We start from the raw sequence: 25,804 nt of genomic DNA on the forward strand, positions 1-25,804 counted from the left end.
TGAAATTTCTGGGTCGTCTTTAAGGGCAGCCCCACGTAGAATGCATTACAGTAATCCAATCTGGAGGTGACTAAGGCATGGACCACCCTGGCCAGATCCAACTTCACGAGGTGCACTCTCTCAGTCTAAGGGGAGAGCAATGCCTGACCTCTGAATAAATCTCTTTCTCAACACAGTGTAGTTGTTTGAGAATTAGACTGGAACTCAAGGAGACTGAGAGTTGCACATCTCCTCAGCCAGGAAAACCTACTGGGTGGTGACCTTGGGCAAGGCACTCAGTCACTTAGAATCAAAGGCAATGGCAAACCTCCTCAGAATAAATGTGGCTGGGAGAAGGTTACCTTCAGTTAGAGTTGACCTTGAAGGCACAAAACAAACACAGCATCAACAAGGACAACTGCAAAATTTACCTAGCAACAGCCAAATGTGAAATAATTGGGTACAGAGAGGATTGCAACTTATTTAAAAGGATGAATGGCTGCTTCTTTGAGGTTTGAGGATGGGCAGCTCACCTCTTCTGCAGCATTCACAGGCCAGGAAAACAACCTTGGTGGGCCTGTGGTCCCACGGCAACACTTCACCACGTCTGCACTCTAGGATCAGGCCCCCAAGGAGAACTTATGTGTCCTTCTCTCTGGCCAAAATACCAACATCCTAGCCTGACATATCAAAAGCAGATGGATTCAGGAGTTCTCCTGCTAACGGGGAATTTGAAAACTTGAGCTCTTTGCCAAAGTGTCAGCAGCTAGAGCCGTTTCTAATTAAAGAGCAACACCCCTTGTCCTCAAACATCTGGCTGGGTGGGAATAATGGAAGAAATAGCATCAGGTGGAAGAGGGACCTGTTATTTGGTATTTGCATAATTTAGTCTTGAAGAAGAGGGCCAGTATGATTTGAATATTGGACTAGAAACCCTGGAGACCAGGATTCAAATTCCTACTCAACCAGGGAAACTCACTGGATAAATTTGAGCAAGTTACATCCTCTCAGCCTCAGAGGAAGGCAAAGGCAATGCCCCTCTGAACAAAAATTTGCCAAGAAAACCGTAGGCAGTGGTTCTCAACCTGTGGGTCCCCAGATGTTTTGGCTTTCACCTCTCAGAAATCCTTACAGCTGGTAAACTGGCTGGGATATCTGGGAGTTGTAGGCCAAAACACTTGGGGACCCACATGTTGAGAACCACTGCCTTAGGCCAGTGGTCCTCAACCTGTGGGTCCCCAGGTGTTTTGGCTTTGAACTCCCAGAAATCCTAACAGCTGGTAAACTGGCTGCGATTTCTGGGAGTTGTAGGCCAAAAACATCTGGGGACCCCAGGTTGAGAACCACTGCCTTAGGCCAGTGGTCCTCAACCTGTGGGTCCCCAGGTGTTTTGGCTTTCAACTCCCAGAAATCCTTACAGCTGGTAAACTGGCTGGGATATCTGGGAGTTGTAGGCCAAAACACCTGGGGACCCACAGGTTGAGAACCACTGCCTTAGGGTGACCATACATCATCAGAAATGACGTGAAAGTATGCAGCAACAACAAGAAAGTTCAAAGAAAGCTATCAGGAGGGGAATTTGCTTAATTTTTGATTGAATCAGGAGCTGGCCACCCACAGATTGCCATAGATCGGAGGATGGCATATGTGTTGTCAAAGGCTTTGATGGCTGGAATCACTGAGTTGCTGTGTGTTTTTTTGGGCTGTATGGCCATGTTCCAGAAGCATTCTGTTCTGACATTTCCCCCACATCTGTGGCAGGCATCCTCAGAGGTTGAGGGGTCTGTTGGAAACTAGACAAGTGAGGTGTATATACCTGTGGAATGTCCAGGGTGGGAGAAAGAACTCTTGTCTGATTGAGGCAAGTGTGAATATTGCAATTGGTTAGCTTGATTAGTATTTAATGGCCTTGCAGCTTCAAAGCCAGGCTTGTTGCTGCCTGAGGGGCTCCTTTGTTGGGAGGTTTATATATCTGGAGAATGTCCAGGGTAGGAGAAAGAACTCTTGTCTGATTGAGGCAGGTGTGAATATTGCAATTGGTCAGCTTGATTAGTATTTAATGGCCTTGCAGCTTCAAAGCCAGGCTTGTTGCTGCTTGACAGGATCCTTTGTTGGGAGGTTTATATATCTGTAGAATGTCCAGGATGGGAAAAGACCTCTTGTCTGCTTGAGTCACATGTGAATGTTGCAATTTGCCACCTTGATTCCTCCTGGGGGGGGGGGGGAGGTATAAATATAGGAAATAAATAAATAAATTGATTAGCATTTACTGGCCTTTCAGTTTCAAGGCCTGGCTCGTTTAATGGGAGGTGAGTAGCTGGCCCTGATTGTTTCATGTCAGGAATTCCTCTTTTTTTAGTGTTGTTCTTTACTTACTGTCCTGATTTTAGAGTTTTTAAAATATTGGCAGCCAGAATTCCAGACAAGAATCAGTGCTAATCAAGGTGGCAAATTACAACATTCACATATGCCTCAAGCAGACAAGAGTTCTTTTTTCTTCAGCTGATGCATGCCATAGATTTATTTATTTATTTATTTATTTATTATTTACAGCATTTATATTCCACCCTTCTCACCCCACAGGGGACTCAGGGCAGATTACAGTGTACACATATATGGCAAACATTCAATGCCAGTTTTGACATACAACACAGACAGACATACACAGAGGCTATTTAACTTTTTCTGGCCGCCGGGGGAGCTGTCGCTTTCATCGTCCATCTGCGACACTGATGAAGTACTTCCGCATTCCCCGAATGCTTTTTGCTGGAGTCTTTTTTATGGCCTCATAAATTAGTTAATTTAGCCTCCCCACACTTTAAGGTGGTACCTAATTTTCCTACTTGACAGATGCAACTGTCTTTCGGGTTGCAAAGGTCAACAACAGGCTACACAATTAGTTGGAAACCCACTCCAACCCGGGCTGGTTTCATGTGGGTGAAATGTCAGGAAAGAATGTTTCTGGAACATGGCCATACAGCCCGAAAAACGCACAGCAACCCAAGGATGGCATAGCGTCTGGAATGGCTAGCCTGTTGCCAAACAGCAGCAGGTGGTCTTCTTCATAACAATTGGCAAGGTCACCTGCTCTACTGCCTGACCATGACCCACCAAGGGTACCTGGTTTGGTAGTGAGGGTCAAGGGTGTCTTGTTTTTCAACTTCCCTCACTGACCATGGAGTGAACTAGCCCCACCTTGCTTCTATACCACCGTGGGTCGATTTCCCTCTGAGCCTCAAGGTATCTGAATGTGTCTTGCTTTGCTGCTCATTTGGGCTGCATTCCCCCATTTGAGAGCCTCAGGTTGTTTTTGTTTTATGACCGAAGCTGCCAGGGCTGGTGATTTACCCCCCCCCCCCTTTTTTTTTTTTCCTGGAGGGAGAGATTTATTCATTCCCCTATAATGAAACTTTGTGCATTCCATATGGCTTGCATGAATTTATACAGGCCGTGAGTCATCCATTCTCCTCCTTGTAGGCTTTGATCAACCGGTGACACTGATTAAAAGAAATGTCCGCTGGCGAGAGCAATATATCAAACGCCCCCCTTCCCTTTTCCCGTCCCCCAGAAAATGCATCTTCAAATTTTACTTTGGTCCCTTGTGTGTGTCTCTCTCTCTCCTTCCCTTATATTATATTTTTATTTTCTCTCTCTTTTGCCCCTCTTCCCAAACCCCTGTTTTCATAGGAGGGACAGCAGCGTGATAAAAGAGGAAATCAAAGCCTTCCTGGCCAACCGGAGGATTTCTCAAGCTGTTGTTGCACAGGTAACAGGTAAGGGTGCCAGACATGTGCCTCTTCCTCCACCACCATCACCTCTCTGCTCCCCAGTTCCAAAGCCATGGCTCCATGCTGCCGTTCCTCGCCCCTCTTCTCCCACCAGCACAGATGTTGGGATATCGCTCGGCGTTCTGCATTGCAGTGCAAATCTGTCAGCTTAGTCATTATAATGTATGCCTTTGATTTAAGACCCATTGTCCCTCACGTCAAGATACTTCCCCAGTGAATCTGCTTCTCCCTTCCCCCCTCGCGCTGCTCGATCCGATTCCTCCGCTTCGTTCCCCCAACATGACTTGTGCTATCTGGGTTCCCCCCACCCACTCCCCCCATTTTTCTTTCTTTTCATAACGTTGTGAAGAAGAAGCATCAGGTGCTTCTGTCAGAGCCAAAAGGGCTTGGCGTTTTCTCCCCTTCTAAATTCACAAGTGGCAAACATCACTCACCTCCATTTGAAAATGCAAAGATAAGACTCGCTCTTTTGACTGCGGACCTGAAGAAAGGGATCTGTCCACCAGGCACTTTCTTGGGAAGCAGGATGAATCAGATAGTTTATTTTATTTGATCTCTAACAACTGCCAGAGGTAGCAGGGAGGGGTTGCCACCACATAGTTTCACATCTCCTCCCGCTGTGCCCTCTCAACGGCTCTTTTCCTTTAAAAAATGATTTTCTAAAACCCCACTTGCCCCTTGACCCCTAGGGGACATGGGGTCACTTTCGCCAAGATTCCAAATTCCTCCCCCTATGTTAATTTTATCCATATCTGTATGTATGTATTTTTATCCTTTACAATTTTAGCTTGTAAATTGCCTAGAGCAGGGGTCCTCAAACTATGGCCCAGGGGCCGGATGCGCCCCTCCAAGGTCATTTACCCGGCCCTCGCTCAGGGTCAACCTAAGTCTGAAACAATTTGAAAATACACAACAACAACAATCCTTTTCATCAGCCAAAAGCAGACCCACCCTTCCCATTGAAATACTAATAAGTTTATATTTGTTTAAATTGTTCTTCATTTTAGTTATTGTATTGTTTTCAAGTGTTTTTTGCACTACAAATAAGATATGTGCAGTGTGCATAGGAATTCATTCATTTTTTTTTCAAATTATAATCCGGCCCTCCAACAGTTTGAGAGACTGTAACCTGTCCCTCTGTTTAAAAAGTTTGAGGACCCCTGGGCTAGAGCATCTTGGATGGAGGGCGATTAATAAGTAATTAAATGATGATGAATGATGTTGAGCATCACCTCCAGACACCAGAGATGAGAGGGGAAGGTCTTTACCTTTGTCTGTATTGTATGACGTTGTTGTTCAATGTTTTAAAAGGCATTGAATGTTTGCCTTTCAGCTGTATACTGTAATCCGCTCTGATAAAGCAGAATATAAATAAAATGTATGGCGCAGTGGATTAAACCCCTGTGCCGGCAGGACTGAAGACCAACAGGTCGCAGGTTCGAATCCAAGGAGAGCACGGATGAGCTCCCCCTGTCAGTTCCAGCTCCTCATGCGGGGACATGAGAGAAGCCTCCCACAAGGATGGGAAAAACATCAAAACATCCGGGCGTCCCCTGGGCAACGTCCTTGCAGATGGCCAATTCTCTCACACCAGAAACGACTTCCATTTTCTGACATGACAAAAAAAAATTATTATTTGATACACAACAAGAGTAGTAGTCAGCAAACAAGATCACTATGCTCGCTTTTATATTTGATCACACGTTGGACACTTCCCAAGTGTCTAGGACTGTGTGATGTATCAGCAAATAACATGTGCAAATCTGAGTAGGGTGGCCTTTTGCAGCTGACAGATGGTAATTTTGTCAGTGCCGATTGTTTTTAAGTATAGGCCAAGGTCTTTAGACACTGCACCCAGTGTGCTGATCACCACTGGGACCAGCTTATTATTATTATTTGAAACACCACAAGATGAGTCCAGAGCAGACACTCTGCTGGCTGTTGTATTGGATCACACATCGGACACTTCCCGAGTGTCTAGGACTGTGTGATGTATCGGCGAATAATGCGTGCATATCCCAGTAAGTGTCTGGAACTGTGTGATGTATCGGCGAATAATGCGTGCAGATCCCAGTAAGTGTCTGGAACTGTGTGATGTATAACATGTGCAGATCTGAGCCGCCTTTTGCAGCTGACAAATGATAATTTTGTCAGTGCCGATTGTGTTTAAGTTCAGGCCAAGGTCTTTAGGCCATGCACCCAGTGTGGCGATTACCACTGGGACCCCCTTGACTGGCTTGCAGTTCGATCTTTGCAGTTTGATCTTTAAATCCTCATATCGTGTCAGCTTTTCCAGTTGTTTCTCTTCAATCATGCTGTCACCTGGGATTGCAACATCCTGCTGTCACCTGGAAGTGCAACGCTGTCATGCACTTTAATGCCGTGTGCAAATATCCAGGTGTGATCCAATCTGCAGCCAAAGCAGCACTGTCCACGCTGCACAGAAAGAGGGTCATCACACTTGCAAAAAGCAGGACTGTGGAATGGGTACACCACATTATTTCATTTTTTGCTCTCTCACTCCAGTTCTGATTCCATCACCTTCATAAATGACAAATGTATATTAATTAGTAATAACAAATTTACTGTAGTAAAGACACTTCACCACCCCCACATGAATCATTAGGCTTCGCAGAACATGACTTAGAACATAGAATATATTTATCTAGGCACAATTTTCAGAGCAAAAAATCACCTGTAGGAATAAGTTCTACATTTTAAAAAGTTTTTCTCATAAATATAGGATACACGTTATAACTAAAGACTATAAAATGTGGACTGACAGAGCATAAAGCATACATTGCTAAAATATTATAAGTTTTTTTATTTATGAGTTAGAATTGACATTTCTACCAATTCTGACTCCAACCAAAGCTTCTCCTGACTTTTAACTCCACAATCTAGGTGAGAACTCGATGTTTTAAAAGTTGGCAGAACCTTGGAGCTACCTTTAAAAGAGACATACTGGATATACTAGGAGAGAATATAATGTTGGATGTATTGCTATTAGTAGTGGAATGAAAATGCAGGAAGAGAATGAAACTGAGAAGCTGTTCTTTCTAACACCTGGAACAGGTGTGCTCCATTGTTGTCATTTTCCATTATTGGTTGTCTCTGCAATATGGCATCTTTTCATATATTTAAACATGATTCTCATGTCCCCAGTGGTGTAATGGGTGGTTACCTTCTCAGTGGTGGCCCCGCGACTCTGGAACTCTCTCCCACTGGAGGCCAGAACTGCCCCATCCATCCTAACATTTAGGAAACGGGTGAAGACATGGCTGTGGAGTCAGGCCTTCAATGAATGAGACAACACCCTAGGACTCTGGATGGAAGATGATGTAGATCTGGTTTTAATATGACGACTGACCACTGTAGTTTTATACATAGTGTTATTTTAAAGCTGTTTTTGTAATTGTGATAGATGATATTTTAACGAGTGTATGTTTTTATGGTTGGAAATTGGGCTGAGTCCCTCAATGAGGTCGAGAAGCTCGGTATAGAAATCTTTGAAATAAATAAATAAATAAATAATCTTGTGCCAGCAGAACAGCTGACCAAAAGGTTGGCGGTTTGAATCCAGGGAGTGGGGTGAGCTCTCATCTGTCAGCTCCAGCTTCTCATGCGGGGACATGAGAGAAGCCTCCCATGGGATGGTAAAACATCCAGACGTCCCATGGGCAACATCCTTGCAGACAGCCAATTCTCTGACACCAGAAGTGACTTGCAGTTTCTCAAGTTACTCCTGACACGAAAAAAAAAGTTCCTTCTTAATCTTCACTTCTCTATGCTAAACATACCTATGGTTTCCAGACCTTTGACCATTTTGGTCACTCTTCTCTGGATGCTTTCCAGCTGGCCATTATTTTTCATTAACCATCGTTGCAGAACTGGAGACAGTATTCCAGGTGAAGTCTGACCAAAGCAGGAATACTGTGTATAGTTCTGGGCACCACAAAGATTAATATCTTTTTCTTATTAGCCTTTACATGCACTCTCTTCTAAAAAAGATACGCAGAATGGACTATTGCTAGTTCTTGATACCATGCAATTCAGTCTTCTATAATAATTTTTAATTGAATGTTTTGCCTTATGTTGGAAACCTCCCTGAGTCCTTTTGCGGAGATAGGGCAGTATAAATAAAGATTATTATTATTATTATTATTATTATTATTATTATTATTTGAAATACAACAAGATAAGTCCACAGAAAACAAGATCATATGTCAGACACTTCCCAAGTGTCTAGGGCTATGTGATGTATCGACAAATAATGCATGCAGATCCCAGTAAGGTGGGCTTTTACAGCTGACAGGTGGGGATTTTGTCAGCACCGATTGTGTTTAAGTGCAGGCCAAGGTCTTTAGGCACTGCATCCAGTGTGCCAATCACCACTGGGACCACCTTTACTGGTTTGTGCCAAGAGTCTTTACAGTTCGATCTTTAAATCCTCATATCGTGTCAGCTATTCCAGTTGTTTCTCTTCAATCCTGCTGTCACTTGGGATTGTAACATCGACAATCCATACTTTGTTTTTTAACACGATTGTGAGGTCAGGAGTATTGTGCTCCAAAACTTTGTCTGTCTGAATCCGGAAATCCCAGAGTAACTTGACTTGTTCATTCTCTGTAACTTTTTCCGGCTTGTGATTCCACCAGTTCTTTGTCGCAGGCAGATGGTCTTTGTGGCACAAGTTCCAATGAATCATCTGAACAATGGTGTTGTGCCTCTGCTTGTAGTCTGTCTGCGCGATCCTCTTGCAGCAGCTGAGGATGGAATCTATTATTATTCTCATTGCCTAGAGCAGAGCTGCAAGTCAGAGAAAGCAATATAGGGCTGTATTGACCTTAACTATAAGTTCATACAACGCATGTTGCAACCAGAATATGTGACAGATCTCTGAAGCAATTGCTCCAACACAGCAGAGCTTGTAAACCTACTCATTTTTGACTAGCTCTTCAGTTTTTATCCTCAGTGGCTAGAGGATTCTGGAAGTTGTCGTGTACAGAAAAAGGAAACTTTTCGGTCTTGTGCAGAATCGAGGCACTTGCCCTTTTGAGGATGTCTCAGAACATTTATAGCTCAGCTCTTCTGTCTGTAACGAATTGGCATCATGTACACTTTCCACTTTGAAATTGAAATGGTTAATTTCAGAGTACGCTGATTCTGAGCACAGCCGCTCTTCATTTTTTTCCTCTGCTGAATATGTCTCGAATGAGATCATTTCCATCCAGCCCGCAGTTACTGTCGTCACCTTCCCTTTTCGTACCACCTTTTAACTAAGCGGAAGGCAGCCTGCTTGGAGAAGTCAAGCCGTATTAAGCGGTGTGCTGAGAATTAACATGTAGGGACACACCTGCATGACAGCAGACCTGCTGGAAAATATTAACTTCTTTCCCTTCATCCATCTCTGAGTCAGGACTGTGAGTGGCCTGGGCTGAAATCTTTACTTATTTAGTTCTCGGACAACAGAATAAATAACTGTTTTCTCTTCACTTGGTGAGAGTATGAGAATTTTAGTGCATTATTGATGGATTGATTTTTGTATTTTAAAGCTTGTCGCAAACAAAGTGTCTAACTCAAGAAAGGCCTTGTTTTATCCGAGGCTAATATTTTTGAGTAGGAAACAGTAATTTCTGCATAAGACAACAATTTTCTGCTCAGAGATGCAAAGGATTGTTGGGCAAGTGATAAGAAGATATATACATTCTTTACCTTTCCAGAGATGGGGAATAGGAGAGGAATTTAGTATTGTCAGAACCATCACCTAATGACATACTTTTATTATTTTTAAATTGATTAAATCTGCATATACTTGCATATTAATAGGATAATAATAGTACGTAATGGTGGGGTTCTCCATTCCTCCATCTATTTCTTCCTTCTTTCCCTTCTTCCTGGTAGACAAGACATTCTTTGTCGGGAGAGAGGAGCAAGAAGAATGTCTCTTTCTAAGCTCAACCTTGGGATCCTGGCTTATAAAGACAAGAATTCTACTACTGAATCAGTCACAGAGTTCTCTCTGGGTTATCCACAAAGCTTTTAAATCCATTTAATGTAATCAACAGATATAGCAATTATTTCAGAAGTAATTTATTTTTAAAATGTAGCAGATCTTGGTGGTATGGGAAGACCAAGCCACCTTGTCTCTCTCCTGAGGAATCTGTACAATGACCAAGTAGCAACAGTAAGAACAGACCACAGAATAACAGACTGGTTCAAGATTGGGAAAGGAGTATGGCAGGGCTGTCTACTCTCACCCAACCTTTTCAACTTGTATGCAGAACACATCATGCGACGTGTGGGGCTTGATGAATCCAAGGCTGGAGTTAAAATTGCTGGAAGAAACATTAACAACCTTAGATATGCAGATGATCCACTTTGCTGGCTGAAAGTGAGGAGGAGCTTTATAACCAAGGAAAAAGAAGAAAGTGCGAAAGCTGGGTTACAGTAAAACATTTTAAAAAAGCAAGATGGTGGCAACCAACCTGATTGCTAACTGGCAAATAGAGGGAGCAAACATGGAGGCAGTGACAGACTTCATATTTTTAGGCATGAAAATTACTGCAGATGCAGACAGAAGCCAGGAAATCAGAAGACGTTTCCTTCTTGGGAGGAGAACAATGACCAATCTCGATAAAATAGTGAAGAGTAGAGACATCACACTGCCAACAAAGATCCACATAGTTAAAGCAATGGTATTCTCCGTGGTAATCTGTGGATGTGAGAGCTGGACCATAAGGAAGGCTGAGTGAAGGAAGAGAGATGCTTTAGAACTGTGGTGTTGGAGGAAAATTCTGAGAGTGCCTTGGACTGCAAGAAGATCCAACCAGTCCATGTTGTTGTTCATTCGTTCAGTCATTTCCAACTCTTCATGACCTCATGGACCAGCCTACACCAGAGCTCCCTGTCGGCCGTCACCACTCCCAGTTCCTTCAAGGTCAATCCAGTCACTTCAAGGATCCCATCCATCCATCTTGCCCTTGGTCGGCCCCTCTTCCTTTTTCCTTCCATGTTTTCCAACATAATTGTCTTCTCTAAGCTTTCCTTTCTTCTCGTGATGTGGCCGAAGTACTTCATCTTGGCCTCTACCATTCTTCCCTCCAATGAGCAGTCGGGCTTTATTTCCTGAAGTATGGACTGGTTGGATCTTCTCGCTGTCCAAGGCACTCTCAGAACTTTCCTCCAACACCACAGTTCCATACTCCAGGAAATAAAGCCCGACTGCTCATTGGAGGGAAGGATATTAGATGCAAAGATTAAGTACTTTGGCCACATCATGAGAAGACAGGAAATCTTGGAGAAGATAATGATGCTGGGGGAAATGGAAGGAAAAAGGAAGAGGAACTGACCAAGGGCAAGGTGGATTGATATTGTCCTTGAAGTGACTGGCTTGACCCTGAAGGAGCTGGGTGTGGCAATGGGTCGACAGATATCTCTAATGTGGCCTGGTCCAGAAAGTCATGAAGAGTCAGAAGTGACGGAACAAATAAACAAAAACAAATCAGATCAGATTTTAGAGCACTATCATGTGTGAATAATAGGTAACCAACTACTTTAGTCATATCAACTTAGGTAACCAACTACTTTGGTCATGTCAACTAGAGACAGTCTTAGAATCATTGAGTTTGGAAAAAACCCAAGGGTCATCCCTTCTACCATGTAGGTACACAGAATTAAAGGACACCTGGCCAACCTCTGTTTATAACTCAAAAGAAAAGAAATTCTACCACATTCCCAGGCAGCATATTCCACTCTCAAACTGCTCTTACTGTCAGGAAGTTCTTCCTAATGTCTTTTCCTATAGCTTGAATCCATTTGCTCTAAGACAGATGAGAGTTCGAGTCACGCAACATATTCTTCATACCAGCCTTGGGGGAGGGGAGACATTAAAAGTGACAGGGAAGTATCTTTATTCCATCCAAAAAATGTGCCGATATAACTTAAAGGCTGATAGCAGCCAGAACTATTGCTCCTGCTGCTGAACATAATAAAATAATATTCCTGTTAGCTTAAAGTTCTTAATTTGTTATTTTAAATCCTTTCAAAACTAGCAACTGATAAAGCATTCAGCCAAAAATATTGACATTATTTGGATTTTTTTCATGTTATTTTTAGAAACTCTCCTGAAAGAGTTTCTGTACTAAGATAAACAAGATTCTTATGGGTTGGCAATGATATTAATAATATACAGATAAGGCGGATGACAGAGCAGACGGAAGCTAATAATAGCTTGGTTGGAATATCAGGGAGTAATTGGGCTCTCTCTCTCTCTCTTTCCTTCCTTCCTTCCTTCTTTCTTTCTTTCTCTCTTTCTTTTGCGCTCTCCCCTTCTCGAAGTGAGCCTGGAGAACCACACACGTTGGGACCAGGCTGCGAGTTAGAGGAGAGGTTGTTTGAATGCGGTCCTCTTGGCTCACTGTGGTTTTCTTTAGTTCAATAGAAGTGTTCTATCAGATGAAAAAAGGAGGTATTTTTAAAGGAAACAGTTAAAGAAATCCCGGCAACAACCAAATAAAGCCTTAAAACATTTTAATCTGAATTTTAGTGATGGTTCCTAACAGGTGATTAAATCAGTTGTTGACTGGTGTGTGGATGAATATTTCCAGTTGCCTTGATCTGTTCAAATAGACGGAAAAAGATCAAGGTCCATCAGAAACGTGAGATTTTAGAAATCAGCATTAAGTCTAGTAATGTCAAAAGCCTTTCCCTGGTCACATGTAGGTCAGGTGTCTGACTCATACTACTTGTACATCATTAGATGTACAAGTAGGGCTCCTACACCTTTAACTGTCATTTTAGAGAGGGAATTCCAGCAGGTATTGCATGTTATGAGCCAGTTTTGCATAGTGGTTTGAGCATTGATTTACACACTCTTATGTTCAAACAACCCCATGATAACCTTAGGGTCACCATAGGTTGGAAATGGCTTGGGGAATAACAACAAAACTGTTTGTCATGCAAGCAATACATGCTGAAATTCCTCCTTTAATACAACCTTTTGGCCTAAAACCCCAGAAGACACCAGATCATGTCTGATTTTGGAAGCTAAGAAGGTCAGGGCTGGTTCAGACTTGGGTGGAGGTTACCAATGAACACCAGGGGCTTTAGGGCAGTGGTTCCCAACCTGTGGTCCATGGAGCACCAGTGGTCCACAAGAACTAAAATATGGTTCGTGGACTCACCGTTGCTACACTGCTGCAACTAGAGTAACTGGTCTTGCAAAACCCTCTTATGGTGCCGAGGCTTATTAAATATGGTCTTCTGTGAGTGAGCAAATGGCAAATGTTCTGTATTGGAGGTTGGTTTGGATATTTGGTCTATCCAAAGCAATTTTCTGAATCAACACCCCAAATAACCAAACCAACCTAAAGTTTGACCAGAAACTGATTTGTAACCCTTTTGGAACTAATATTGAAGAGTGTTAACCTGGTCAAAATGGTCCCTGGTGAAATAGTCCCTGATCAAAAAGAGTTTGGGAACCATTGCTTTGGGGAATGTTTAAGAATAAGGCAGTGGCAAACCACTTTGAGTATTCCTTAGCCTAAGAAAGCCCTTTGAAATTCAGGGACTCACCATAAGCCAACATGTGGCTTGAATAGATAACCATGCACCATTATAAGGATGGGAGTCTTCCCAACCTGCCTGGCTCCACAAGGGGAAGCATTAAACTGATTTGAAACACACACCATTTCAAAAGTGTTTTGACAATGTAATTATTCTAGTGTGTCATTTATCATAGTTATACATCCTTTCTGATATCGTTATCTGATTTTTCTTCAAGCTCCTCCAAAAATGCATCTCCTTTTCTCCTTCTCTTTCAGTGAGACCAATCTTATAAAGATAGGACTGTTTCTCTGAACCAACCAGAACTGTATAGTGACTAAACTGCTATTTACTACCAGGTCTTGCGCATTATGTGTGTGTGTGTGTGTGTGTGTGTCTGGATCATTCTGACCAGCACAAAACGAACGGCTGAGTGAGTCATTCCGTTTCCTGGTGGACGTGTTCATAATATCCTATAGGACATCGTTCTGCTCTTCCCCACCCTGCCGTTGTCTATCTTTGCAGTCGGTTGGAGCAATTAATCACAGTAATGTCACTTGGAAATTAGCTCTCGTCCACTGGAGAACTCAAAGCCTTTTATATTATTATTATTAATAATAACAACAACGGCTGGAGTTTTTGTCATGCATATCGGATGTGTTCCATCTCAAAGACATCCAGACTATTCAGTTGGTGGTAGTGGGGACTGCTTCTTATTTCGTAACTTGCAAGTCTCATCTTTTGATCTTCAACTGCAACCTCCTTCACTCTGCAACTCCTGTCTGATTTTTAAAATTGAAGATGTCATTAATCTTTCAGTCTAAGGATGAATTCTTGTTTTAGAGTTTGAGTACTGAGAATTCCTGTGGTAGACATGTTGGGGATTGCCATTGATCCCACATAAAGGCACCAGCTATGAAATACCCCATTGGTGCCACCACAACCAGCATATATCTGAACGTAGCAACTACAGTAATACCATTGTCGTGTTCCCAGAGGGATATGTATACATTACAAGAACAATGTATTAAGCAGATGTTCACCATACAATTAAATATTATAATTAATCTTCCGCATTTTGGTGAATCCCCCCAAAAGTGGGAAAACCACAAATAAATAAATATGGGGGGGGGGGGGTTACACCTTTAGGAAACTCTAGGTTCTCCAGTATGTTTTTGTGGTCAACTTCTGGCTGAAAATTGGGCTGAAAAATGTTTAAAAATTCAAAAGTGGCACAAAAGGAGATCTGGGACCCTTTGGTCCTCACTCATCCCAAAACCCCTGAAAACCACTTAAACCAATTCTTGGAATGTGAAGTGACATAATATCACTTCTTATTATGTTGTGATCCACAAGGGTAAGTTGGGGAGATTGAATGCTCCCATTCATGCTGCAGTTGTCCTCCCGTGGTGTAACTATAAGCCACTGAGTCTCTTTTAAGAGAGGAAAGTGAGATATAAATAAAGATACTGAAATAATAATAAGTATCACAGTAGCAGCAGCAACAACAATAAATATAAAGATCCATTGTCACTATTGAATCCATAGTTTGTTCTATATGTTTGGGTAGGGGTGTCTCTTCTCTACAGGGGTCTGGTGTTTGGCCTATGCCAGTTGTTATGCTTCTGTGAAGCCAGAAATCCACTACTTTGTTGAACCTTGTCTCTCTATATTCTGAGATGATATGAATACGCTCACCCAATTTACTTTTGACCAGAAGGCTGTTTTTTTTTTACTTATGTGTTGTATTAATGTGCCATGTTTCTCTGTGCAAAGTGGCATATGTGTCTTTCTTCCTCCAACAACATCTTCTCAGCAACATGATCAGGTAGATCAGGCTGGAAGATCATGATGGGCCCAAAGTCCTCAATTGCTGCATGGCTTAGTTGGAAATAGATCCTGTATCTCTTAAAGTTGAGTTTAGTTTGTTAACTTTTATATCACATTAGTTGTCTTGTTTTCGTTAGGTAAAATCCGACAACCTGCATCTTAGCAGTTAGTTACAACTAGAATAGCTCCATTGAATCAATTGTTCAGTGTGTCTAGTTGAATCTTAGAACTGAAGGGATCACAAGGGGTTGGACCCACAGTTTAAAAATCAGGTCAACTTCTTACCATAGTAATGCAGATAGAAAGCATTCTGAAAGATGGTCATTGAACCTCAGTTTCTAGACCTCCAAAGAAGGAGAGTCCATCATCCTTCAAGGTAGCAGAACTTCAATCACAGTCAAAATGCTTTTCGTATGTTTAGATGGAATCTTCTTTCTAGTATTTGAATCCATTGCTTCACTTTCTAGTCTCAGGAGAAGCAAGCAATGGGTTCTCTCCATTTTCTACAGGATATCTTTTCAGATGTTTAGTTATCTATCACATTACCTCTCAGTCTTCTCCAAGCTACACATACAAAACTACTCCAGTAATTTCTCATCAGATTTGGTTTTGAAACTTCTGGACATCTTGGTTGTCCTTTTCTTGATATGTTCCAGTTTATCAATCTTCTTCTTGTAGTGTGGTGCCCAGAACTGGACACAGCATTCTAAGTGAGGTCTGGCCAAAGCAGAAATCGAGTGACATTACTATTTCTGTTGACCTGGACACTATTCATCTATTCAGCTTACAATTGTATTGGCTTTTTTTTTTTTTTTTTTTTTTTGCTGTTATGTCATGTTTGGCTTGTGGTCTACAAAGATCCTTTTTTGTGTTTACTGCATTCAAGTCAGTTTTCAACCATCTTATATTTACGCTTTTAATATTTCCTGCCTGTATGTAGTACCTTTTAGATATCTTTGTTGAAATCCATATTTTTTTAAGTTTTGATCTAGTTCTCCAAACTATCAAAGTTTGGAGAACTTTGATTCCTGATCCTAGCATCTGCATTTGTGTTTGTGTGTGTGAGGAGTGACTAGAGAAACTGCAAGTCACTTCTGGTGCAAAAGAATTGGCCATCTGCAAGGTCGTTGCCCTGGATGTTTTGATGTGTTACCATCCTTTTGGGAGGCTTCTCTCATGTCCCTGCACGGGGAGCTGGAGCTGACGGAAGGAGCTCAACCCGCTCTTCCTGGATTTGAACCACTGACCAGGTCTTCAGTCCTGCTGGCACAAGAGCTTAATCCATTGTGCTACTGGGGACTCCAGAATATCTGTAGTTTTGTTAGCAATTCCAAAGAGCTGTTCTCATTTTAGGAATAATAGCAGGAATTAGACCAGTATTCTTGGAATGTTGAGTTCCCCATTTGAAGCCAAGCTGACATTAGTCAGCCAATCCTACCTAGAATCTTGTGGGCAGCCTTGCTTTGGCTTTAATGTTTTTATTTAATGTTTGTGAGTGGAAAAGCCACGGCCTCCTCTCCTATTTCTCTCTCTTTGTCTCTTTCCTGCAGGGATCAGTCAGAGTCGGATCTCCCATTGGTTGTTGCAACAGGGATCAGACCTGAGCGAACAAAAGAAAAGGGCCTTTTACCGATGGTACCAGCTTGAGAAGACAAACCCCGGTAAACAAAACCAAGCCGAGACACTCCGTCCGTTCCCTCTGAACCAAACCTTTTGCCCAGCGGCTGTGAGTGTTGTTGGCTTCATCGTGCTTCGGTCGGCATGGAACCCCCTCCCCTACTCTCTCCTCCCCTCCCCGGTTGATGTCCTCTTTTGGAAATGGGAATTGGGTGGGGTTGGCAAAGGGGGCAAAAAGCTCTAGAGACTCTTGTTAGAGATGCTCTTTTCAGATAGGCAAAGGCCAGGAGGGTCAAGGGCAGGGATTTTGCTACTGTAGGGTCTTGGATGCTTCTGCTGATGAGAATGGTGGGTATACTATAGGGTCAAGGATTTATGCGACCCCCCTCAGCACCCTTTCAAGTCCCTATATCCCTCCAAATGCTTTAGAGTGAACAGCTCTCAAAAAATTCCAACAAAGAACATTGGTCAAAAATGCAAGCAAATAATTTCCAGTTTTGTTTCTCCTCATTTTTGGTCAGTTTTCCTGGGGTTAGACTGTTGGGGGAGACTGCAGTGGCAAAAACTGAACCCTTCCCATCTTCCACCTTTGACAGAAAAACTGCAATTTAAGAGCAGCAAGATTAACTGAACGAAAAGAAGTGCATTGGCTGGCATTGTATCACTACGCATTTGCTTGCCATGAGGTGTCACTGTTGTTTCATTACAAAAAAAAATATCATGGTGGCAGAGTCTAGCACTTTTTTGGGGAATTTTTTCCTCTCCCAATGAACTTCTCGATGGGTTGCTTTGAGTTTTCTTGGCTGTATGGTCAAGTTCCAGAACACTTCTGGAACATGGCCGTATAGCTCACAAAACTCACAATATCCCAGTGATTCATGAAAGCCTTCAACCACTTCTTGATGGCTTGAGCTGTTTTATAGTAGGAGAGAGTGCCTTGGAAGCTACCGGACACTTTCTCATTGCACATTTTTAAAAAATGAGTTGCTTGGGTAGCTGCCTAACAGGCATGCTGCAATAGTAGATGGTTTGTATCTCTGTGGCATTGCATTAGATGTTCGAGTTTATTTCCTGGTTCTTTGAGATAGATTTTGCATGTTCTCAAACAGAGAACTTCATTTGGAAAAGCCTGACTCTTAACTCTTGAGTATTAAACCTCCCCAAGTTACCCTTCTTCTTTTGGTGGTTGGTTGTGTAGGAAAGAGGCTGGGTGGCCATTCGAGGCTGGATGGCCATCTGTCGGGGGTGCTTTGAATGCAATTTTCCTGCTTCTTGGCAGGAGGTTGGACTGGATGGCCCATGAGGTCTCTTCCAACTCTATGATTCTATGAAAGATATTTTAATGGGTGTGAGCTGGGCTAGAGTGCTAGACTCTTTCCTATTGTTGTAGATGACTGAGTTGTGTTTAACTTTGTAATTTGTTTCGTTAAAATCATATCTGGTGTTTAATAATCTTGAAACCACTCTCAAATACTATTCCTTGGAGAAAGCCAGATTGGATAGGAAGCAAGTAGAAAGGTAGATATTTGCCTGGATTCCTAAAGATAGCAAGTCATGAGAACTGGTAAAGACAAAAGGTTCCTTTTGAATCAAGTGGGTTCCTCTAGAATAAAGGAACACCTGGAAGCTACAAGGCATAGAGCTTTTTCGATCTGTGCTCCAATTCTGTGGGACTCATTGCCTCCATATGTTAGAGCAATGTCGGAGTTGCAACCTTTTGTAATGGCGCTCAAGACTTGGCTGTTTGGTTGTGCATTTAAGTAAAGTGATCAGATCTAATTTGCCAAATAGTCACTGTTGTATGTTTTTATGTTGAATGTTTTTATATTGTGTAAATGCTATTTTAAATTGTAAGTCGCTCGGAGCACCTTGGTGGAGAGCAACTAATTAAGAAATAAAGTGAAGTGAAGTGAAGAATAACTCTATGCTGCAGAAACTGATGGCTTCCATGTCAGTGGGACAGTGAATCCATTCTGGGTTGTAGCTTGACCATTAGAAAAAATCACCCAAAAGTTGAATCTTAGAGTCCCCTTCCAGCACCATGGATAGCTCCATTGGTAGTCGGGTGTAAGGGTGGGTGAACTTTGGCTCATGAATTGCGTGTTGTCCATAGTTTATGACTCCAAGAGATCATAACTTGGATCTGATAAAGTCCCAAATTTTTGACCCAATAATCACTTGGAAAGTCTCCCAAACATGTGAAAGTGCACAAAAATGCCTTACCTCACCCTAAAAGCACCCAAGCAGTTTTCCTCAGCCTTCCCTCTCAACATGGCAGCTTTTCTCTAGGCCTTTTGTAAGGCCAGCCCTTCAAAGAAGTGTAGTTTTTAGACTTGAATCTTGCTGCACTGATAGACTTCTGGGTCAGCCTGACAGATCTTGGATTACCCGTGCTTTGACATCAGGAATGGTAATCCATTAGGACTGGCCTGATTAGTCTGGCTGACAAAGGGGTGGCTGGTCAGCTCAGCGAGCAACCTTGGCAATGCTCTCCGTCTCTTTTTCCAGCCACCGCAGACTCAGAGATGTGAGTCTGCTCACACAGAGATGTGAGTTTGGCCTGCAACACGGGGCAACAAGTGCCTGCATGGGTTCTTTTTAATAAAAGAAAAACATTGGACCATTCTTCTTGGACCTGGTCCCGTGTTCTACTTTGTTTGAATGTCAATTATACTATTTGACACAAGATCCCTTTGACTGGTGGCAGAAAAAATCGCCACAGAGCTCCAAACATAACAACAGATCTTTGTTTACTCTTCCTGATGTGTGTGGGTCTTTTTGAGAGCTAGAGCAAAATAATTATGTTTCAGTGAGGCAACCCATAGACTGTGCTAGAAGATCTAGATTATTCAGCTCCATAGTTTGACACAGGATTACCATTATTATCAAAAACTTTATACAGTCATCTTTTCACATTAACTGAGATTAAGGGCATAGTGAAAAACTGCAACTAAAAACATGCTGGGTTTTGTATTACTTCTCTCTTGGAATCTCTGGGTTCTCCAGCATGACACTGTGGTCAACAGAAGTTAACTATAGAAATGCATTAGAAGACCTAGAGACTTCTCGAGAGAAGATTTCACTTTGTGAATAATCAAATCCATAAAAAAATGAATAATCAAATCTTCAAAAGTCAACCCTACAATACTGTATACCTGTGTATAAGTCTAGAATTTTTAGTTAAAAAAACCAAAACTTGGTAGACTTTTCCATCACTCAGTTTAAGTACTATACCTTAACTCTTATCAGAAAGTTATCCATCGCCTTCTCTGAGTAGAGTGACGAAAGACTTCTTTAAATGCCTGGCCAGGAAAATTGCAGTGGGGGCCAAAAGCAGATGCTCCCTTGAGACAACCTTGGCACTTTCCCCTTTCCATGGAATGACGTATCCACAAGTCATATAAGAACTCATAATGTTTTCCCCAAAGTTGCCCTCAACTTATATTTGAGGTTAATTTATTCAAGAGTACATACATCAATTTATCACACAGCTTTTATGATATTTAGAGAGAAAAAACTCCCTATTAAGTTCAATGTTTAGTGCAAGGGTGGAAATCACGGAGCCCTCCAAATGTTATTGAACCACAGATCTCAGCATCCTTAGCTGACATAACCAGTGGTGAGGAATGCTGGAAACAGCAGCTGGGCCACATCTGGTCACATAATTCTCATGTTGGTGTCCACTCAGCATTTATATTGCACATTTGAATATTTTCCTTAGAGCAGAATGACAATATAGAGCATTGGTTCTCTACCTGGGGTCCCCAGATGTTTTTGGCCTTCAACTCCCAGAAATCCTAACAGCTGGTAAACTGGCTGGGATTTCTGGGAGTTGTAAGCCAAAAACATCTGGGGACCCCAGGTTGAGAACCATTGATATAGAGGGATGAAAGACCCATGGAATGATGTGGCTTACTTTTTGTGGTGGCACACACCTGGAAGCAGGCAGTTCTTTTATTCTTCATAATTGGAGTGGTCCCCAGTGGTCCTCAGTCTCTTGCTTTCATGCACGGCAACTCTGGAGAGTCTTGAATTCTCACCGGTTGAGTAAAATGAAATCGGTTGATTTGATTCAGTGCATTTACACTATAGATCAGTGGTTCTCAACCTGTGGGTCCCCAGATGTTTTGGCCTTCAACTTCCAGAAATCCTAGCAGCGGGTAAACTGGCTGGGATTTCTGGGAGTTGTCGGCCAAAACACCTGGGGACCCACAGGTTGAGAACAACTGCAATAGATTTAATGTAATTTAACACCACTTGCATTGTCATGGCTCAGTGGTGTGGAATCATGGAAGGGTTTTAATCTCTGGCTTTACCCTTCAAGAATGCCTTTATAGCAGGCATGGGCAAACTTGGGCCCTCCAGTTCTTTTGGACTCCAACTCCCACAATTCCTAACAGCCTAACAGCTGTTAGGAATCATAAGAGTTAAAGTCCAAAACACTTGGAGGGGCCCAAGTTTGCTCATGCCTTGCTTTATTGCTTAGGCCAGTGGTTCTCAACTTCAACTCCCAGAAAGCCTAACAACTGGTAAACTGGTTGGGATTTCTGGGAGTTGTAAGCCAAAACACTTGGAGACCCACAGGTTGAGAACCACTGGCTTAGGCCAAGAAGGGGCTCAAACAGTGGTGGTTACCCATTCGTGCTGTACACTTTCCTCGAACCATGGATCGTTTTTGGGATCTCAGATGGATGCTGTTTCCCTTTTGCTGAGGATCTAGGATGATAGAGGTGCCAGAGTTGGGGTCGAAGAGGGCCTTGAACCAGTCACACTTTTGGGGCTGTGGCCAAATGAGGTCATCTCTTGGCCTTCCTGCTGCATGGATGCTGCTGACATATTCAGAGACAGGTGGGGAGGAGGAAGCATATTTAGTATTCCGAAGGCAGACCTTGTCAATAAATGATTTACATGAAAGCAGACGTATGGCAGAGGCAAATTTATAGATTTTTTTTTGGCCTTCCTTTTAACTAAGAAGCATCTTTGAAATGCTTGTCTTCTAGAATCACTTTGCATCTGTTACCTGGATGCTAAACAGGGCAGAATTTCATTCCCCCAATTTGCTTTGAAGTTGAGTGTCAAGTTGTTCCCCTGAGAGAAGGAGGTCGACTTGGGAACCTCAAAGGCTGGCTCTTTTACCTTGCCGCATACCCTTCTGAATTTACCATGTGTGTGTTTGCACCAAGTTTTCTCTTTTTTGAAAAAAGCCCCACCCTGAATCTGAAGTTTTTCAGAGGTACCTTCGGAATTACCTATATGCACTGGAATCCTCTTGGGATGCTACAACATTGTATTTATATACAGAGAAAGGGATATAAAGACCTGGAAAAATCAGGGGAGATCTTTTTTCCTCACACATTTTCTCCTAGAGTTAATTATAGACTATTTTCTCTTAGAATCTATATAAACAAATATGTAATGTTTGTTTGTGGGATTAATATAACTCTAAAAGCACTGGACGAATTGCCACCAAATTTGGACAGCATATACCTAACAACCCAATATATGTCCTTCACTCAAAATTTATTGATTTTGTTATTTGGGAGTTGTAGTTGCTGGGATTTATAGTTCACGTACAAGCAAAGAGCATTCTGAACTCTACCAATGATGGAATTGAACCAAAGGTGGCATACAGGACTCCCATGACCAACAGAAAACACTAGAAGGATTTGGTTGGCATTGACCTTGAGTTTGGGAGTTGTAGTTCACCTACATCCAGAGAGCACTGTGGACTCAAACAATGATGGATCTGGACCAAACTTGGCACAAATACTCCATATGCCCAAATGTGAACTCGGAGTTTGGGGGAAATAGACCCTGTAGTTACTGGGATTTATAGTTCACCTACAATCAAAGAGCATTCTGAACCCCACCAACAACAGAATTGGGGCAAACCACATGGGCCATGTAGTCCAACCGCTTGCCATGCAGGAAAAGCACAATCAAAGTATCCCTGACAGATGGCCATCCAGCCTCTGTTTAAAAGTTTCCAAGGAAGGAGCTTTCACCAGACTCTGAGGCAGAGAGTTCCACTGTTGAGCAGGTTGTATGATCAGGAAGTTCTTCCTAATGTTCAGGTGGAATCTGATTTCCTGTCATTTGAACCCAATTCTCCTAGTCCTAGTTTCCAGGGCAGCAGAAAACAAGCCTGCTCCCTATTTCTTATGACACCCTTTCACATATTTATACATGGCTTTCATGTTTCCTCTCAGCCTTCTCTTCTCTAGGCTAAACATACCCAGTTCTTGAAGACATTCCCCATAGAGCTCGGTCTCCAGACCTTTGATCATTTTAATCACATTCCTCTGGACACCTTCCAACTTGCCAGTATGTCTTTTGAACTGTGGTGCCCAAAATTGGACACAGTATTCCAGGTGAGGTCTAACCAAAGCAGAATACAAAGGCACCATGACTTCCCTCAATCCAGACACACTAGACTCCTTTTGATGCAGCCCAAAATCCCATTGGCTTTTTTCGCTGCTGCATCACACTGTTGGCTCATGTCCAACTTGTTATCCACAGAGACAACAGGTAGCAGATAAAGTTTTGTGTAAGAATTTTCTGTATGGTATATCATGTCACTGCTAATCCTGGTCTTAATTTTCTTTCCTCAGTTCTTTTTATGGCAATATGTTTATTTTATCTGCTGGCACTATCAAGTTTATGAGGAGCATATATAAATGTGAATTATTTTTTTCTGTTTTTGGTTGCTTGGTTTTGTCTGCTCCCCATAAACCGGTTCCTTATGGTCTAGATGTTCTTTACAGGTCAGAACTTGTCAGCTCTATTAGCAAACACAAATATACATGCATACATATTCCATTAGTAATTATATTATGAACAAACGGTAGTTTAGTATGTTAAATGTGATAACGTTATTATTTATTTATTTATTATTCGAACTTATATGCTGCCACTCCCCTGGGGCTCGGAGCGGCTTACAAGAATAGGCTAAAATCAAACACAATTTAAAAACAATTTAAAACAATTTAAAAACAGCAATATCAAAGATCAAAGGCCTGTCGAAACAGATAAGTCTTACATGCCCTGCGGAAAGCTGATAAGTTCTGCAAGGCACGGACTTCAGGTGGCAGAGTATTCCAGAGTTATGGTTCCACTGCCGTAAAGCTCTGCATCTGGTTGCTGTTAGACGCAAGGTCTTGATAGCTATGTCTAGCTATGCATGAAGTATTGTGTGTTCCTAACACAGCAAAGGAATTTTCAATAGATGTTCAAGCCCCATGATGATATACAATGGCCTAGAAAAAAATTCTCGTATATAAAATTCCAAAGTCAAGGTTTGCCTCTTTGAATATCTTCAAGATGTGAATGGTGGGATCTCTGGTACAAAAGGTATACAGAGGGCTGACTACATATTACATTTTTCAGTTTTTCCAAAACCTTTGCAGTTAAAAAAAAAACCCTGCATAAAGTCTACTTTGCTACTTATCAAATGCACAGAGGTTAGTCTATTAAGAATGTTGCTGGCACGCTCTCTGAACAAATCTTTCTGCCAGCAGTTGACCACTGAGATTTGCTGGAGGATCCAGGCAGTGCTAGAGAGATGTTCTCTCAGCTTAAAAAAGTAGGTTTTTTATTTGTGGGTTTTGCATTTTTGTGTGAGTCCTGCTCACCTAACCTGGAAAAGGTGGAGGGCAGGTTGTACTTTACTCTTGTAACAACCTGGGTATCTGCTGACTGTAAAGGCATGGGTTGAGTGATGCTGGGCAAAGAAAGATGGCAGGTTGAAGAGCTGCCTCCAATGTCTTGAAACCATTTATTAAATTGATGATTGGTTAAGCCAGGGGTCCTCAAACTAAAGCCCAGGGGCCGGATGCGGACCTCCAAGGTCATTTACCCAGCCCTCGCTCAGGGTCAACCTGTCTGAATCGACTTGAAAGCACACAACAACAACAACAACAACAACAATCCTATCTCATGAGCCAAAAGCAGGCCCACACTTCCCATTGAGATACTAATAAGTTTATATTTGTTAAATTGTTCTTCATTTTAATTATTGTATTGTTTTAAGTGATTTTTGCACTACAAATAAGATATGTGGTATGCATAGGAATTCATTCATTTTTTTCCAAATTATAATCCGGCCCTCCAACAGTTTGAGGAACTGTGACCTGGCCCTCTGTTTAAAAAGTTTGTGGACCCCTGGGTTAAGCTAACAAATCATCCACACATCCGTTTGTCAACAGCTTCTGGCACTGGGTAGACAACTTCAGTGAGGCCACAGGCACCAGTCTTCTGCTTCTGGAGTCCTCCAAGGGTCTGCACAGACTGCCAAAAAGCAACCCTAAAAATCTTACAAAAAGTCAGGATTCTACTTAAAGATTTGGAAAAAAAATCACTATGGCTGTGAAGATGATTTGGTGATAAACAATGCAGGAATAAAGTGTCAAAGGCCTATTCTGAATTGTGTTTCTTAGCTAGACAGTTCTTTCCCCTCCTTTGGCCAGAAAAGGGGTGGAACAGAGCATATTGAGGGATTGGGAGGCCACAAAAAGGAACCTAGGGAATGGATGTTGACCAAGGTGTTCCCATTTCCTAACTTTGTCATCCAGGGTTGTTTTTGCCGTTCAGAATTCTTCCTTGTTTGGAAAGAAGAATTGGGAGAGAGCTACTGCTTACATTCATTAGGTGAATTTGCAGTTACGTTGTTTTCTTATGGAGGCCCTTGATATGGACTCCGCAGCTTCTCCCATGGAAAGGAAAAATCTGTTGGCTTTTCTGTTTTCCTCTTTATTTTGAATGGGAACAAGTCTCTTTCCCTTTGGGAGTTGTTCTCGCCAGTGAAGCAGCATCTGCACATCGACACATCGACACTATTAGGTACAGAGGGAATGTACCTAATAGCTCTATATAGGCCTGCTGTCTGTTTCTTAGGTCTTTATGTCTCAAGGTGCTTTGCTTCCTGCCTGCATGGAGAGTCCATTTCCCCTTTCCTCTCCAAAGTCTTCAGTGCTTTCTTCCCCTTTGCTTGAGAAGGAAGCATCATGCTGCTTCTCTCTTCCTCAAGATGCCTTACCCAAGACATG

The 25,804-nt window shown here is 42.2% G+C and overlaps 1 protein-coding gene across 11 annotated transcripts in view; it reads left to right on the forward strand.

The window, feature by feature from the left end:
* The window catches only part of HMBOX1 (homeobox containing 1), a 141,304-nt gene that overhangs the window by 86,759 nt on the left and 28,741 nt on the right, over positions 1-25,804 (forward strand). For all 11 annotated transcript variants that reach the window (XM_060754672.2, XM_060754671.2, XM_060754662.2 and 8 more), the window contains 2 exons: positions 3,667-3,752; positions 16,694-16,804. In XM_060754672.2, coding sequence (XP_060610655.2) covers positions 3,667-3,752; positions 16,694-16,804 — 197 coding nt within the window. The remainder of the gene's footprint in view (positions 1-3,666; positions 3,753-16,693; positions 16,805-25,804) is intronic.

Source organism: Anolis sagrei, chromosome 1 (assembly GCF_037176765.1).
Source record: "Anolis sagrei isolate rAnoSag1 chromosome 1, rAnoSag1.mat, whole genome shotgun sequence".
NCBI lineage: Eukaryota > Metazoa > Chordata > Lepidosauria > Squamata > Dactyloidae > Anolis > Anolis sagrei.